This window comes from Mandrillus leucophaeus, unplaced genomic scaffold (genome assembly GCF_000951045.1).
Source record: "Mandrillus leucophaeus isolate KB7577 unplaced genomic scaffold, Mleu.le_1.0 Scaffold25, whole genome shotgun sequence".
Lineage (NCBI taxonomy): Eukaryota > Metazoa > Chordata > Mammalia > Primates > Cercopithecidae > Mandrillus > Mandrillus leucophaeus.
In genome coordinates this window covers 5,509,628-5,522,530 of record NW_012102587.1, presented here as the reverse complement: position 1 = coordinate 5,522,530, position 12,903 = coordinate 5,509,628, and the positions used below count along the sequence as shown (strand labels likewise).

Here is a 12,903-nt window from a genome sequence, read left to right as displayed (position 1 = left end):
GTATAAACTTGTATCAGTGTCTAACCCTGACTTTTACTTGTTTTAGAACATTGCCTTCTTTTTCTTCTCTTTCATGTAATTGCTCCCTTTCCACCTAAAGTATTGAAACGTCGTAGTCTACCTGATAAGTCTGTGAATGTTATGATTGGGCCTTTAGCAAACTTTTTCCTTAAAAGAAATGCAATTATATATGAGTAAATTGTTGCTGAAGCCATATAGCTTAGCAGTCCTTTCACTCCAAACGTACATTTTGTTCAGAAATAGCCACAGATGAGTACATACATGTTTGTGCATTGTTCAGATTTTTCCCTGCTGCTTCCTACCCCCGGTTTTTTTAAGTTCCTTTCAGTTATTTCTTTAGGATTAATAATTTTAAAATTTTGGAAGACAGGGACTATATTTAGATTGGTATGTGGGGTCATATTCTATGTAATCAGTATATTCTTTTGTTCTATTTTTTTTCAGACAGGGTCTCACTCTTTTCCCCAGGCTAGAGTGCGGTTGCATGATCTCTGAAGCCTTGAACAACTGGGCTCAAACGATCTTCTGCCTGAGTACCTGGGTCTACAGGCCATCATGCCTGGCTAATTTTTGTACTTTTTTTTTTAAGAGACAAGGTCTTGCTATGTTGTCTAGGCTGGCCTGAAACGATCTTCCCACCTCAGCCCCCAAAGTACTGTGACTATAAGCATGAAGCACTATACCCAGCCTTAGTAATAGTCTTAATAGATCCCAGTTAATTGTCTTTTAACGATTATTAAATTTTTTCAGTTGTTCACTGTGAGGTCAGAGGTATTTCTTTATGGAAGTCTAGAAAGCAGTTTTCAAAGGCTAAGCACTGAGGTGTGAATACATTAAGAGAAAGATATGTAATTAAAAATACACTACCAACAATAAATATGAGATATATGTGTATGACTGATAGGCTAGCTTTACTTTTGGAGACTTGTCTGAGTATTATGAATTTTTGCAAGAAATTCCTAAGAATCTAGTCTTAGCAGTTTTCATTAATGAAATGGTTTTTAAAGGATTTAGCAGGAAATACATATAACTTTTGAAACTTATGTTTATAGCTGAACTTGGTGACTATGATCTTGCTGAGCATAGTCCTGAACTTGTCTCTGAGTTCAGGTTCGTGCCTATTCAGACTGAAGAGATGGAACTGGCTATTTTTGAGAAATGGAAGGAATACAGGTATCTGGCATTTGACCATACTTTCTTTAAAATCACCACAACAGTTATTTCATATTCATTTTCCTCTATTTCTATCCTTGGTATAGAATTTATTTTATATTTATTGTTACTTTAAAAATCATTGTTTTAAATTTCAGAGGTCAAACACCAGCACAGGCTGAAACCAATTATCTGAATAAAGCCAAATGGCTAGAAATGTATGGGGTTGATATGCATGTGGTCAAGGTAAGCATTGTGTTGTGATGCTTTTTAAAAAATTTATTCTTTGGAGGTTTGCAATGACTGTGGCATTTTTCAGTATGAGGAAGGGCATGGAGTTGGCATAAGCTAGCACTGGGTACTTTGGATGTATGGTTAAAAAGTTTGAGATTAAATACCGAACGACTAGAATGTCACAGAAACGTTCATTATAAGAAAGAGGAGAAGCAACCAAAATCCCAACAAGGTACTTGGTCCTTTTAAGCTGTTATTTATTTATTTATTTATTTATTGTTATAAAAAATTGTTTTAAGCTTTTGAGCCATGTGTTACCCTTTTTACTTCCTATTATATGACTAACACTGAGTAGGCTCTGTTAAAATAATTCAGGATGCAAAGTTGAAGATGTATAGCTTAAGGACTTTGATAAACTTTAGAACAGCTTTGTAGTGATTTATTTCTAGTTTAACTAGTGACAGTTTTCCAGAAAGGCAGTTGTATTAGTTCGTTCTCACACTGCTATAAAGACATAAATTTATAAAGAGGTTTAATTGGCTCATGGTTTTGCAGGCTGTACAGGCCTCTCAGGAGGCCTCAGGAAACTTATAATCATGGGGGAACGTGAAGGGCAAACAGGCACATCTTTACATGGCTGGCAGGAGAGAGAGAGAGAGCAAAGAGGGAGGTGCTACACACTTTCAGACAACCAGATCTCGTGAGAACTCATTCACTCTCATGAGAACAGCAAGGGGGAAGTCCATGATTCAGTCACCTCCTACTAGACCCCTCCTCCGATACTGGGGATTACAGTTTGACACAAGATTTGGGTGTAGACACAGAGCCAAACCATATCAGCAGTCCTTCCCAAAATACATGATTTAAGTGGTAAGTACAATATGGGAAGAATGTGGAAACAGCTTTGTTTGTAGTGGGAGTGTAACTACCCACTTTCAATGAAGGTACACTCTAAAACTTTAGTGTTTCCCTGACTAGAAATAAAAATATATGCATAAATTTTTCTGAGAATGTTATTATGGATACTCTAATTGTTGAAAACATCTCATATATCAATATTAGCCTGTATATAATTAATACAATTCAATACAAAAATAAAATTTAAAAGTTATGTCAAAATGTGAAACCTGTTTTGTACAAATAAAGTTAACACATTTTTCTCCCCTTAAATTAGGCTAGAGATGGGAATGACTATAGTTTGGGACTAACACCAACAGGAGTCCTTGTTTTTGAAGGAGATACCAAAATTGGCTTATTTTTTTGGTAAGCAAGAGTTATTGTCGAAGATACGTACTATTGTTTTGGTTTTTAATGAGTAAAACCATTTATATAAAGTTAATACATAAACTAGAGTTTGGAAATCAAATAGTTTTGAAAAACTTGTCAGTGAAAGCAGCTGTCTCCTATCACACTACTATGCATCATTTTTCCCACTCTCCAGAGGCAATTATTAAAATTCTTCTAGCTGTATTTCCCATTAGTTTCAAAGTATACCACAATATCTATCTTGATATAAATATTTATATTTTTATATGTATCAGATGTTCTCATGGGCACTTTCTTCCTTCATGTAGTTATGCTTTTAATATTTATTATTCCACAATCCCTTTACTCCCTATTGTGTAAGAGGAAGATGTTAATATTTTTATCCCTTCTCTAAGCTATGCTCCTTATACTGTTCCAGCTTTTATTGTTCATACTTGTAAATTACATTTACGTTTTACTTTTACATCAAGGATAGATTTTACTTGGATTTCTTGGCCATAATTGAGTCCACCAGGTTTTGTCTGGTATTCTAAAAGCTGAGAATCAGTTGTGCTTACAATAAGATGTGTCTGTCAGAACTAGTACAGAGCTTAGGTGTATACTTGTGTACACTAGACAGGGACTATTGGCGCAAAGACCTTTGGTATCAAACTCAAATTCTGACACATCCAGTTACTTTAAACATAGCCCACTAAGTCTATTTTTAGCCATTTCTGCTTTATATATCCCATGAAACTGCACCCTAACATTTGCTGGCCATAGATAAGGCAAGCTCTGTAGGTTAAAGGACCCCAAAACCATGGCTGCCTTTTGAGTTCTCTGACTTTGATCCCTCACACTTAACTGCTGAATGCCATCCCCTAGGCACTTAGGCCCCCTCTCAGATTCCCCTCTTGACTGAGTTTCCTTGCCGTCTTCCCCATCTGCTGGTAGCCTTGCAGCTGCTGTCTCTGGAAGGTCACCTGCTATTGAAGGACCACCCCTATCATGCAACCCTTTCCAAACACTGCTCAATAAAGCCTGTTATGCAGTACTTTTTCTTGATCAGCTCTGAAGTCTTGGAACTCACAACTGGTATTACATTTCCTTTCTGTTTAACTTTTTGTTTTTGTTCTAGAGCTTTTGGCTTCCCTCTCTCACATACCCCACATATCCCTTTAAATTACCTGCCTTTGTCTTCTCCTCAAGCTTTTTTTAAGTTATGAAGGGTTGCATTAAATGGTTCTTCTGTTCCCCTTGGAACTGTTTGCTGCTCAGGTTGCTCTCCATTTTTTATCTTGAGACTTCCCTTTCCCGTGTTCTCAGCTAGGATCCTGTGTGTCCTCCCATGGTTTCCTTTTTCTTCGTCCCCTCCACCCCCGCCAACTGCCTAAGTAAAGGAAGTAACTGCCTAAGAAAAGTAATTTGTTTGAATCCTTAAATGCCTTAAAATGATATTTTGTCTTTCATTCTTTCTTGATAATTAGGCTGAGAATTGAATTTTAGGTTGAAAATTATTTCCCTCAAAAAATTGAAGGTAGTATTTCATTTAGTTTTGCATCTGGGTGTTCTTGCTAGGGACTCTGAGAGACTTCAGTTGAACACCTTTACAGTTGTCCCTTGACGGGTGAGGAACCGCGGGCAATAATCTTCTCATTTCTTGGGTGTTAAATCACCTCATGCCTCCAGCTTGTCCTGTGGGCAAATGGAACTTGCTTCCAGGCCTTAAGAATGGGTTAGGCAGAGAGATAAAGAAAGCGCCTTTTGTACCTTTTCATAAGGTTGTCTTGAGAGTTAATTAATACTTGTAAAGCACTTAGAAGAATTCTTAGGGCAGGCCAGATGGCTCACTCCTGTAATCCCCGCCAAGGCGGGGGCTCACTTGAGGTCAGGAGTTCGAGACCAGCCTGGCCAACATGGTGAAACCCTGTCTCTACTGAAAATACAAAGATTAACCAGGCATGGCATGGTGGCGCATGCCTGTAATCCCAGCTACTCTGAAGGCTGAGGCAGGAGAATTGCTTGAACCTGGGAGGTGGAGGTTGTAGTGAGCCGAGATCACACCACTGCACTCCAGCCTGGGTGACAGAGCGAGATTCTGTTTGCTCTCCTTCTCCTGCTATTATTTATTTATTGTTAGTTTTTTAGTAAAGCTCTTGCAAAGAAGTTATATTTTACATCTATTTTATATGTTTTATTTAAAGATTGGTCAATGGGAGTGAGTGTCACATTGTTTCGACATCCACAATTTATGGAAATACAGGTTCGAATGTGGTTTGGAATTTACAAGTTGGGGGATACAGTTGGAAAGTGGGCCATAAAGCGAGGTTAAAAAAATTAAGATGTATTTCCTCAAAACAAAATTCCTGTTGAAAACAGAGTTGAGGCTGGTTGCAGTGACTCACGTCTGTGAGAAGACTTCCAACACTTTGGGAGACCAGGGTGGGAGGATCACTTGAGCCCAGAAATTCGAGACCAGCCTGGGCAACGTAGCGAGATGCTGTCTCTACAAAGAATACAAAAATTAACCTGGTGTGGTGTGGGAGTAAGGCTGAGGCAGGAGGATTACTGGAGCCTGGGAGTTCACAGCTGCAGTGATCTATGAACACACTACTGCACTCCACCCTGTGCGACGGAGTCCACCCTGTGCGATGGAGTGAGAACCTATCTCAAGCAAACAAAAGGAAAAGAATTGGAAACCATCATCAGTGTTTTTCTTTGTGGCTTTTTTGGAAGCTTTATGTTCATTCCTATGTCTAGTTCCTGTGTTGCTGCTCTGCTTTAACACTGAAACAATTTTACTTAGACTTAAAGAATCTTTTACACCATAATTGAGACCTATCAAATACATAGATTTCTTGGTTTCTTTTTCCTTAATATTTTTAATGTCTGATATGTGCAGCCTCAATTTTGTCAGAGATGTCATTTTTGAAATATGTACTGTTTTTCTGTTTCCTGTCTTTTGATGGGTATTGCAAATTACGTTTACCCTTCTGTCAATTTTTAATTCAGGAGTTAGATGGTTAAATGTATATGAAGTAAAAACAATTTTTTTCATATTTAGAGAACATTTATTTGTAATTTGGCTTTTATGCTCTTATTATATTATAGGCCGAAGATAACCAGATTGGATTTTAAGAAGAATAAATTAACCTTGGTGGTTGTAGAAGATGATGATCAGGTAGGAATGAAATTATATTACTTGTTTTACAGTGACTGTATTATGTGGTAACTTATTTCCCTAAAAGAGGGAATGTACCTCATTGTTTTATAGAGCCACAGAATGGAAACAGTATAACTAATGCTTTAAATAATTTCCTTACTTGGGTCATACCATCCTAAAAATATGGTTTTCTGCCCTTAGGATGAAAAATAATATAAAAGTCTCTCTTGTTTCTTCATTGATAATATATCTGAGGTACATAAAAAATTACATTTAAGTGACTTTTTTTTTTTTAAATTTTTTTAAAGACAGGGTCTCTCTCATTCACCCAGGCTGGAGTGCAGTGGCACTATCATAGCTCACTGCAACCTTGGCCCTCTAGGCTCAAGTAAGTGATCCTCCCACCTCAGCCTCCTGAGTAGCTGGGACTGCAGGCACATGCCACCACGCCCGGCTAATTTTTTCATTTATTTGTAGAGGCAGGGATCTCAGTATGTTGCCAAGGTTGCTCTCAAACTCTGGCTTTAAGTAATCCTCCCATCTTGGCTTCTCAACATGTTGAGATTACAGGAGTAAGCCACTGTGGCAAACCAACTTTATCTATTTATTAACTGATCAAAAAGATCTACCTAATAATATTAATAATAAAGCCTTTTGAATTAAAGATTACCATTGTATCAGTTACAGTGTGGTTCTTAATTGATACATGCATGGATGCAAGTCACATGCATGTATTAATGCACATCTTAATGCAAGAAACCAGATTAAAAAAATTATGTATTGAATGCTTCCATTTATATGATACTTTAGAAAAGGCAAGAAGAATTTTACTTTATGCAAATTAATAAATTTTAACATATGCATACAGATATAGATAAAAGCAATTTCAGCAAAATATTAACAGTTGAATCTAGACACTGTATATGGGTATTCAGTTTTTCTGTATGTTTAAACATTTTTATAACGGAAAGATTTTTTTTTTTCAGGCTTAATTCACTTTATTTTTCTTGTATAAAAACCCTGTGTTGTAGCCACAGCTGCAGCCTGGGTCCGCTGCACGGAGACTCTGGTGCGGGTCTTGACAAGGTGGTCAGTGAATTCCTGATAGGGAGACTTGGTAAATAGAGTCCCCTTCCAGAGGTCAGGGGTCAGGTAGCTGTAGGTCTTAGAGATGGCATCAAAGGTGGCCTTGGCGAAGTTGCCCAGGGTGGCAGTGCAGCCCCGGGCTGAGGTGTAGCAGTCATCGATGCCAGCCATGATAAGCAGCTTCTTGGGCACAGGCGCTGAGAGGATGCCAGTGCCCCTGGGTGCAGGGATGAGGCGCACCAGCACAGAGCCGCAGCGGCCTGTCGCCTTGCAAGGGACAGTGTGGGGTTGCTGATCTTGTTCCCCCAGTAGCCTCTGCGCACGGGGACAATGGAGAGTTTGGCCAGGATGATGGCCCTACGGATGGCGGTGGCCACCTCCTTGGAGCACTTAACACCCAGACCGACGTGGCCATTGTAGTCCCCGATAGCAACAAATGCCTTGAACCTGGTGCGCTGGCCAGCACGGGTCTGCTTCTGCACCGGCATCATCTTCAAAACCTCGTCTTTGAGGGAGGCCGCCAAGAAAAAGTCAGTGATCTCAGATTCCTTAATGGGCAGGGAGAAGAGGTAGATCTCCCCCAGGGACTTGATCTTCATGTCCTTGACCAAGCGGCCCAGCTTGGTGACTGGCATCCACTCCTTATCCTCGGCCTTGCCTCCATGAGCTCCGTGGCCTCGGCCCCGGCCCCAGCCCCGGATGCCACTGCTGAAACCTCCGCGGAAGCCACAGCGGTTCCCCATCCCAGGGCCACCAGGGCCTCCGGGTTCCCCCGTTGCACTGGCGTCATCCACCATTTGGTGTTTTCTCGGAGATGAAGAAAAGATTTTTTTAAAATCCAGTTCTTTCATTTTCCTCTCCTCGGTAATTTCACTGCCATATTTTTCCCATTTTAAACGCACAATGGAATACCATGCAGCCATAAAAAAGAATGAGATCTTTTCTGCGGGAACATGGATGGAGCTGGAGGATATTATCCTTAGCAAAGTAATGCAAGAACAGAAAACCAAATACTACATGTTCTTACTTACAAGTTGGAGCTAAATGATAAGAAATTATGGACACAAAGAAGGCAACAATAGACACTGGGGTCTACTTGAGTGGGGAGGGTGGGAGGAGGGAGAAGAGTAGAACTGAGAGATAACTGGGCTTAATACCTGGGTGATGAAATAACATGTACAGCAAACCACCATGACATGTGTTTACCTGTGTAACAAACCATCTCTTGTACCCCAAACCGAAAATAAAAGTTAAAAAACAAAAAAAGAGTGCTGCTGTGGACACTAAGGTGTGTGTGTGTATTTAACCAAACCTCTTTCCAAAGTATTTAATACGTGTGTATACTCCCACCAGCAATGTTATTGGTGTGTTTTTTTTTTTCCCCGGAATTCTGTCTTTCTCATTTTAGCCATTCTTGTGGAGTAGAATGTGGCTTTAGTTTGTGTTCCCCTAATGATGACTCTGGTTTAGTACTTACTTACTTTTATGAAATGCCTACTCAAATCTTTTGCTCATTTTTCTATTAGGTCATGTGCCTTTAATTCATTGAAAAAATTATTTATATGTTCTGGATATTAGTTCTTTGTCAGGTATTAGTGTTGCAAGTATCGTCTGCTCCTTGGCTTACCCTTTTTCCATTACTTTTATTTTTAGATGACATGTAATAATTGTACATATTTATTGTATACAGAGTGATGTTTTGATACAAGTATACAATGTGTAATTATCAAATCAGGGTAATCAGCATATCCATCTTTACTGTCTTAATAGTGTCTTTAAATAACCTGAAAAGTACCAAAAATTATAAAATAGATAACCATCTTATTTAGGATCTAGATTTAACATTTTTTACATTGGGCTTTAGATCTCTTTTAGAAACAGATAAATACAATTATGTACATGAATAAATAATACCAACTAAAGTCTAACCCCCTGACTACCTACCCCCTTTCTTCTGGTACCTGGTCACTATTTTTGGAGGGTATTCTTCTCATATATATTTTGTAACTTTTTCCAAATATTAACACATATTAGAATTGTTAAAAACTTGTATAATTATATATATTTGCAGCTTGCCTGTTTTATCTAAATGTGTACCTATGTAGATCTAACATATATATGCTGTTGTGTAATATGAATAAACAATAGCACATTCATTCATTCATCATTTATTCACTTATCCCTCTGTGTAATTTTTTACATATGCCACTATTTACTTGACCATTTCTCTTTTTTTTGGACGTTTAGGGTTTGTGCCAAGTTCTACTATTATAAATGAGACTGAGGAAATATATATCTTCATATATAACTTTTGATGTTTAGGAAATAATTTTCCCCAGAGAGGCAGTATGACTTAGTTGTTAGAGGTGTGTGTAGATTCTGGAGCAAGGCTAATTGTTAAGTTCATTTCTGGTTTTCTTTCTTAATAGCTTTGTGACTTTGGGCTTAATTTCTTTGAGCCCCAGTTTCCTTATCTATGAAATGGGGCTAATGATAGTATCTACTTATTGAGATAATTTATGTGAAATCCTTAGAAAAATTTCTATGTGAATGTTAACTATTATAATTAGACTCCTGGTAGTGTGGTTACTAGGACAAAAATGTGAGCATTTTTAGGGCTGTCGATATATACTGCCAGATCTAATATGATCCCTCAAATTATAATTATACAGTTATCCCAAATAATGGCAGATGAAATCTCATTTTATGTCTCTCTGACAAATGAGATCATGTAAGGAGAGGGGAATAACTCTTAGGAATAATTTTGTATTGGCTGAGAAAATGAACAACTTGATTTCAACTCTGCCCTTATGTCGATACTATAAAGAGTGTCTGAATTTCAGGGAGCACACTAGATCCTTTAATCATGGATGTGTTTGTATCTCAGAAATAGGAGATAGGACTGTTTGAACTAGTAATCATCCTTTTATATATCTTTTCTTTTTCAGGGCAAAGAACAGGAGCATACATTTGTCTTTAGACTGGATCATCCGAAAGCATGCAAACATTTGTGGAAATGTGCTGTGGAGCATCATGCCTTCTTCCGCCTTCGAGGCCCTGTGCAAAAGAGTTCTCATCGATCAGGATTTATTCGACTAGGATCACGATTTAGATACAGGTTAATTTTAATAGCTGTTTTATCTATCTTTCATTGCATACAGTCCAAAAAATTTAGGCCAACCTTTTCATTTTTACAGATTAGGTAGAGAGGAATAAAGTGGTTTGCCAGCGTCTTCCATTGACCAAAATGAAATAGAAAAAGTGGTATTGTTATTGGTTATAATTTCTCGAATAGATGGGAAAACAGTAATTGTATAATGGCTTTTATATCCCTCTGGATGTTTATTTTATATATTAACCCACTCCCAATTTATCTATTTAACAAGAGTTTTATGGACTCTCTACCCAACACTGGATACCATATAGAAAAGGGTTTCTTGCACTGAATGAGATATTAGTCTGGATAACATTTGTGGTCCTTTATAAGCCTGAAGCTCATTATTCTCATGACTGCTTGTTTGTTGTCGTGAGTTAGAAATGTTTTGGTTTACTGGAGAGTGGATTATCGGTTGTGAGTGTTCTGCATGCCATGGAAATCAGTTACAGAAGGAATGGATTGTTCCAATAATGTGGCAGGTTGATTGTGTGGAGTTAATAGAAGTAGTATTCTGTTCTACTTATGTTAAAATAAGGAGGCATTTTCTGAACAGAATTTAAATGGAAGTCAAGGAGAATAAGACAATAGTCTTAAAAAACATTTCTGGAAAATTACACTGAAAAGTGTGTATCACAATTAGAAAAAGTAACTGAAAATATTCTTTTAATTACACACTTTGCACTGAGGAATGTAGATGGGAAAGAGAGGGAGTTTCCATAAAAGGACAGATATTCCAAACTTATTTAATGTGTACTTAGGTGATATGCATACATACAAGAAAAATAAAACCAACATAATCTGTTGCATAGTTCACAAAAGCGTAAAGAGTGAAAGAATGATGTGGTAAAGAGAGAGATCAAGACTATTAGTAGTTGTTCCTGTGGGATGAAGTTTAGGATGATTCTTTTAAGGAGAACCTGAAGGTAGACTGTCTTATTTGTGTTTGCTTTATTACTGTAGACCTAAAATGTCCCTTCTGTTATGCCTCATTTAGTGGGAAAACAGAGTATCAGACCACAAAAACCAATAAAGCAAGAAGATCAACATCCTTTGAAAGAAGGCCCAGCAAACGATATTCTAGACGAACTCTACAAATGAAAGGTGAAGTGCAACCCTCTTTCAAAGGATTATTTTTCCTTGACAATTAATTATGTGCTGGTGTTGTTTCCATAAGAGGAAGTTACGTCAATCTCCTCTTCAGGTCTGTTCCAGTCAACTAAATACTTTCCTGGCAGAATCAATTTCATGGGATACATAGAGAAAAATTGCCTGTATTGTTAGCAGAGATTAAACTTTATGTTAAGCCCAATTCAAATGATAGTCTGAGGTTATGTTCAGTTTTTGTATACAAAACTGTGTTTCTGTAGAGCAACATATTCTCTCCCTTTTTGACTTATAGATCTCATTCTAAAACATCCCTTAATCCCCTTAGGAATTTTTTAAAATATTATTTTTATTTATTTATTTATTTTGAGATAGTCTTACTCTGTTGCTTAGGTTGGAGTGCAGTGGTGTGATCTCAGGTCACTGCAACCTCCACCTCCCAGATTCAAGTGATTCTCATGCCTCAGCCTCCTGAGTAGCTGGGGTTACAGGCATGTGCCACCACTCCTGGCTCATTCTTGTATTTTTAGTAGAGACGGAGTTTTGCCATGTTGGCCAGGCTGGTCTTGAACTCCTGACCTCAAGTAATCTGCCCACCTTGGCCTCCCCAATCCTAAAAGGATTACAGGCATGCCTGGCCAAAACATTGTCTTGTGATGAATTTTTTTAAGTAAAATTTATTTCATATTGTATTATAATATTAAGGATTCTATTAAATACTATTTTAAAATATATTCATCATTGTTACACATAGACATTTCCTAATTCATGATTGTTACTTGCTGATTAAGATCGATTATATAAGAAAAAGCATTGTTTACCTTGACAAATAAATTAAACCTTGTGTTTGGTTTTAAGCTGAATTTGCATTAAAATGCAAATTTAATTTTAAGTATTTCCACTGTCAGAGTCATCACGAGTTGTCCAAAAACAACTGTAATGATCTGATGTTTGGCAGTATTGACTTTTTTATAAAAATGATTTATACTCATAAGTTTTGGTGTGGCTATAAATTAAATATACAGCTATAAATGAATTGTGATGATTTTAAAACCCTAAGTTTCCTCTTGGTTTCCACTGATGATAATTCATAATCTGTCAGCTCACTCTGGAGGCTTACAGATCGGTTCTGTTTAGATTGGTTCTGTTTAAAAGGTGGAGATATATATGCATTCTGTTGCTTTATTTGAAAAATGAAAATAATTGCCATTGTTGACTTTATGGTGTGAACCCCAAGACACTTTGGTGAATTGAAGGTTTTTAGATTTATGGTTGGGGCCAAATGTGGTGGCTCACACCATTAATCCCAGCACTTTGGGAGGCCAGCGTGAGAGAATTGCTTGAGCCCAGAAGCTCAACTCTCAGGAGTTCGAGACCAGCCTGAGCAACAGTAGTGAGACCCACCCCTGTCTCTACAAAACATGAAGACCCTTTCTCAAAGAAAGAAATGTGTGGTTGTGAAACATGGCTTATAAAGCAATTCAGGTTTTGCTTTGAATAGTGCAGCAGTTTATCATGTAAGATGAAACTAATGAGGTGTTATCTTTTTTCTTCTGTTAGCATGTGCTACAAAACCTGAAGAACTTAGGTAAGTAATGTTTTGCAACTTAGAAATTGATATAGAATGTTTGGAATTTATGTAGTTGCTATCATTAAGCAAATATTTAAGACCTATCAAAATGTCAGTTTGTCCCTAACGCACCATGGATATATCAGGGAATAAATAAACATGTAATGCCAG

General features: G+C 37.6%; 1 protein-coding gene and 1 pseudogene across 2 annotated transcripts in view; one reads left to right on the top strand and one right to left on the bottom strand.

Annotated features, from left to right (window-relative positions):
* EPB41L5 (erythrocyte membrane protein band 4.1 like 5) overlaps positions 1-12,903 on the top strand; it is a 162,336-nt gene that overhangs the window by 52,321 nt on the left and 97,112 nt on the right. The window contains exons 9-13 of the mRNA XM_011983467.1: positions 2,582-2,670; positions 5,764-5,833; positions 9,850-10,019; positions 11,053-11,159; positions 12,723-12,750. Of these exons, the coding sequence (XP_011838857.1) occupies positions 2,582-2,670; positions 5,764-5,833; positions 9,850-10,019; positions 11,053-11,159; positions 12,723-12,750 (464 nt within the window). The remainder of the gene's footprint in view (positions 1-2,581; positions 2,671-5,763; positions 5,834-9,849; positions 10,020-11,052; positions 11,160-12,722; positions 12,751-12,903) is intronic.
* On the bottom strand, positions 6,788-7,703 carry LOC105542068 (annotated as a pseudogene). Its single transcript, XR_001006415.1, has one exon. The product of XR_001006415.1 is annotated as a 40S ribosomal protein S2 pseudogene (transcript).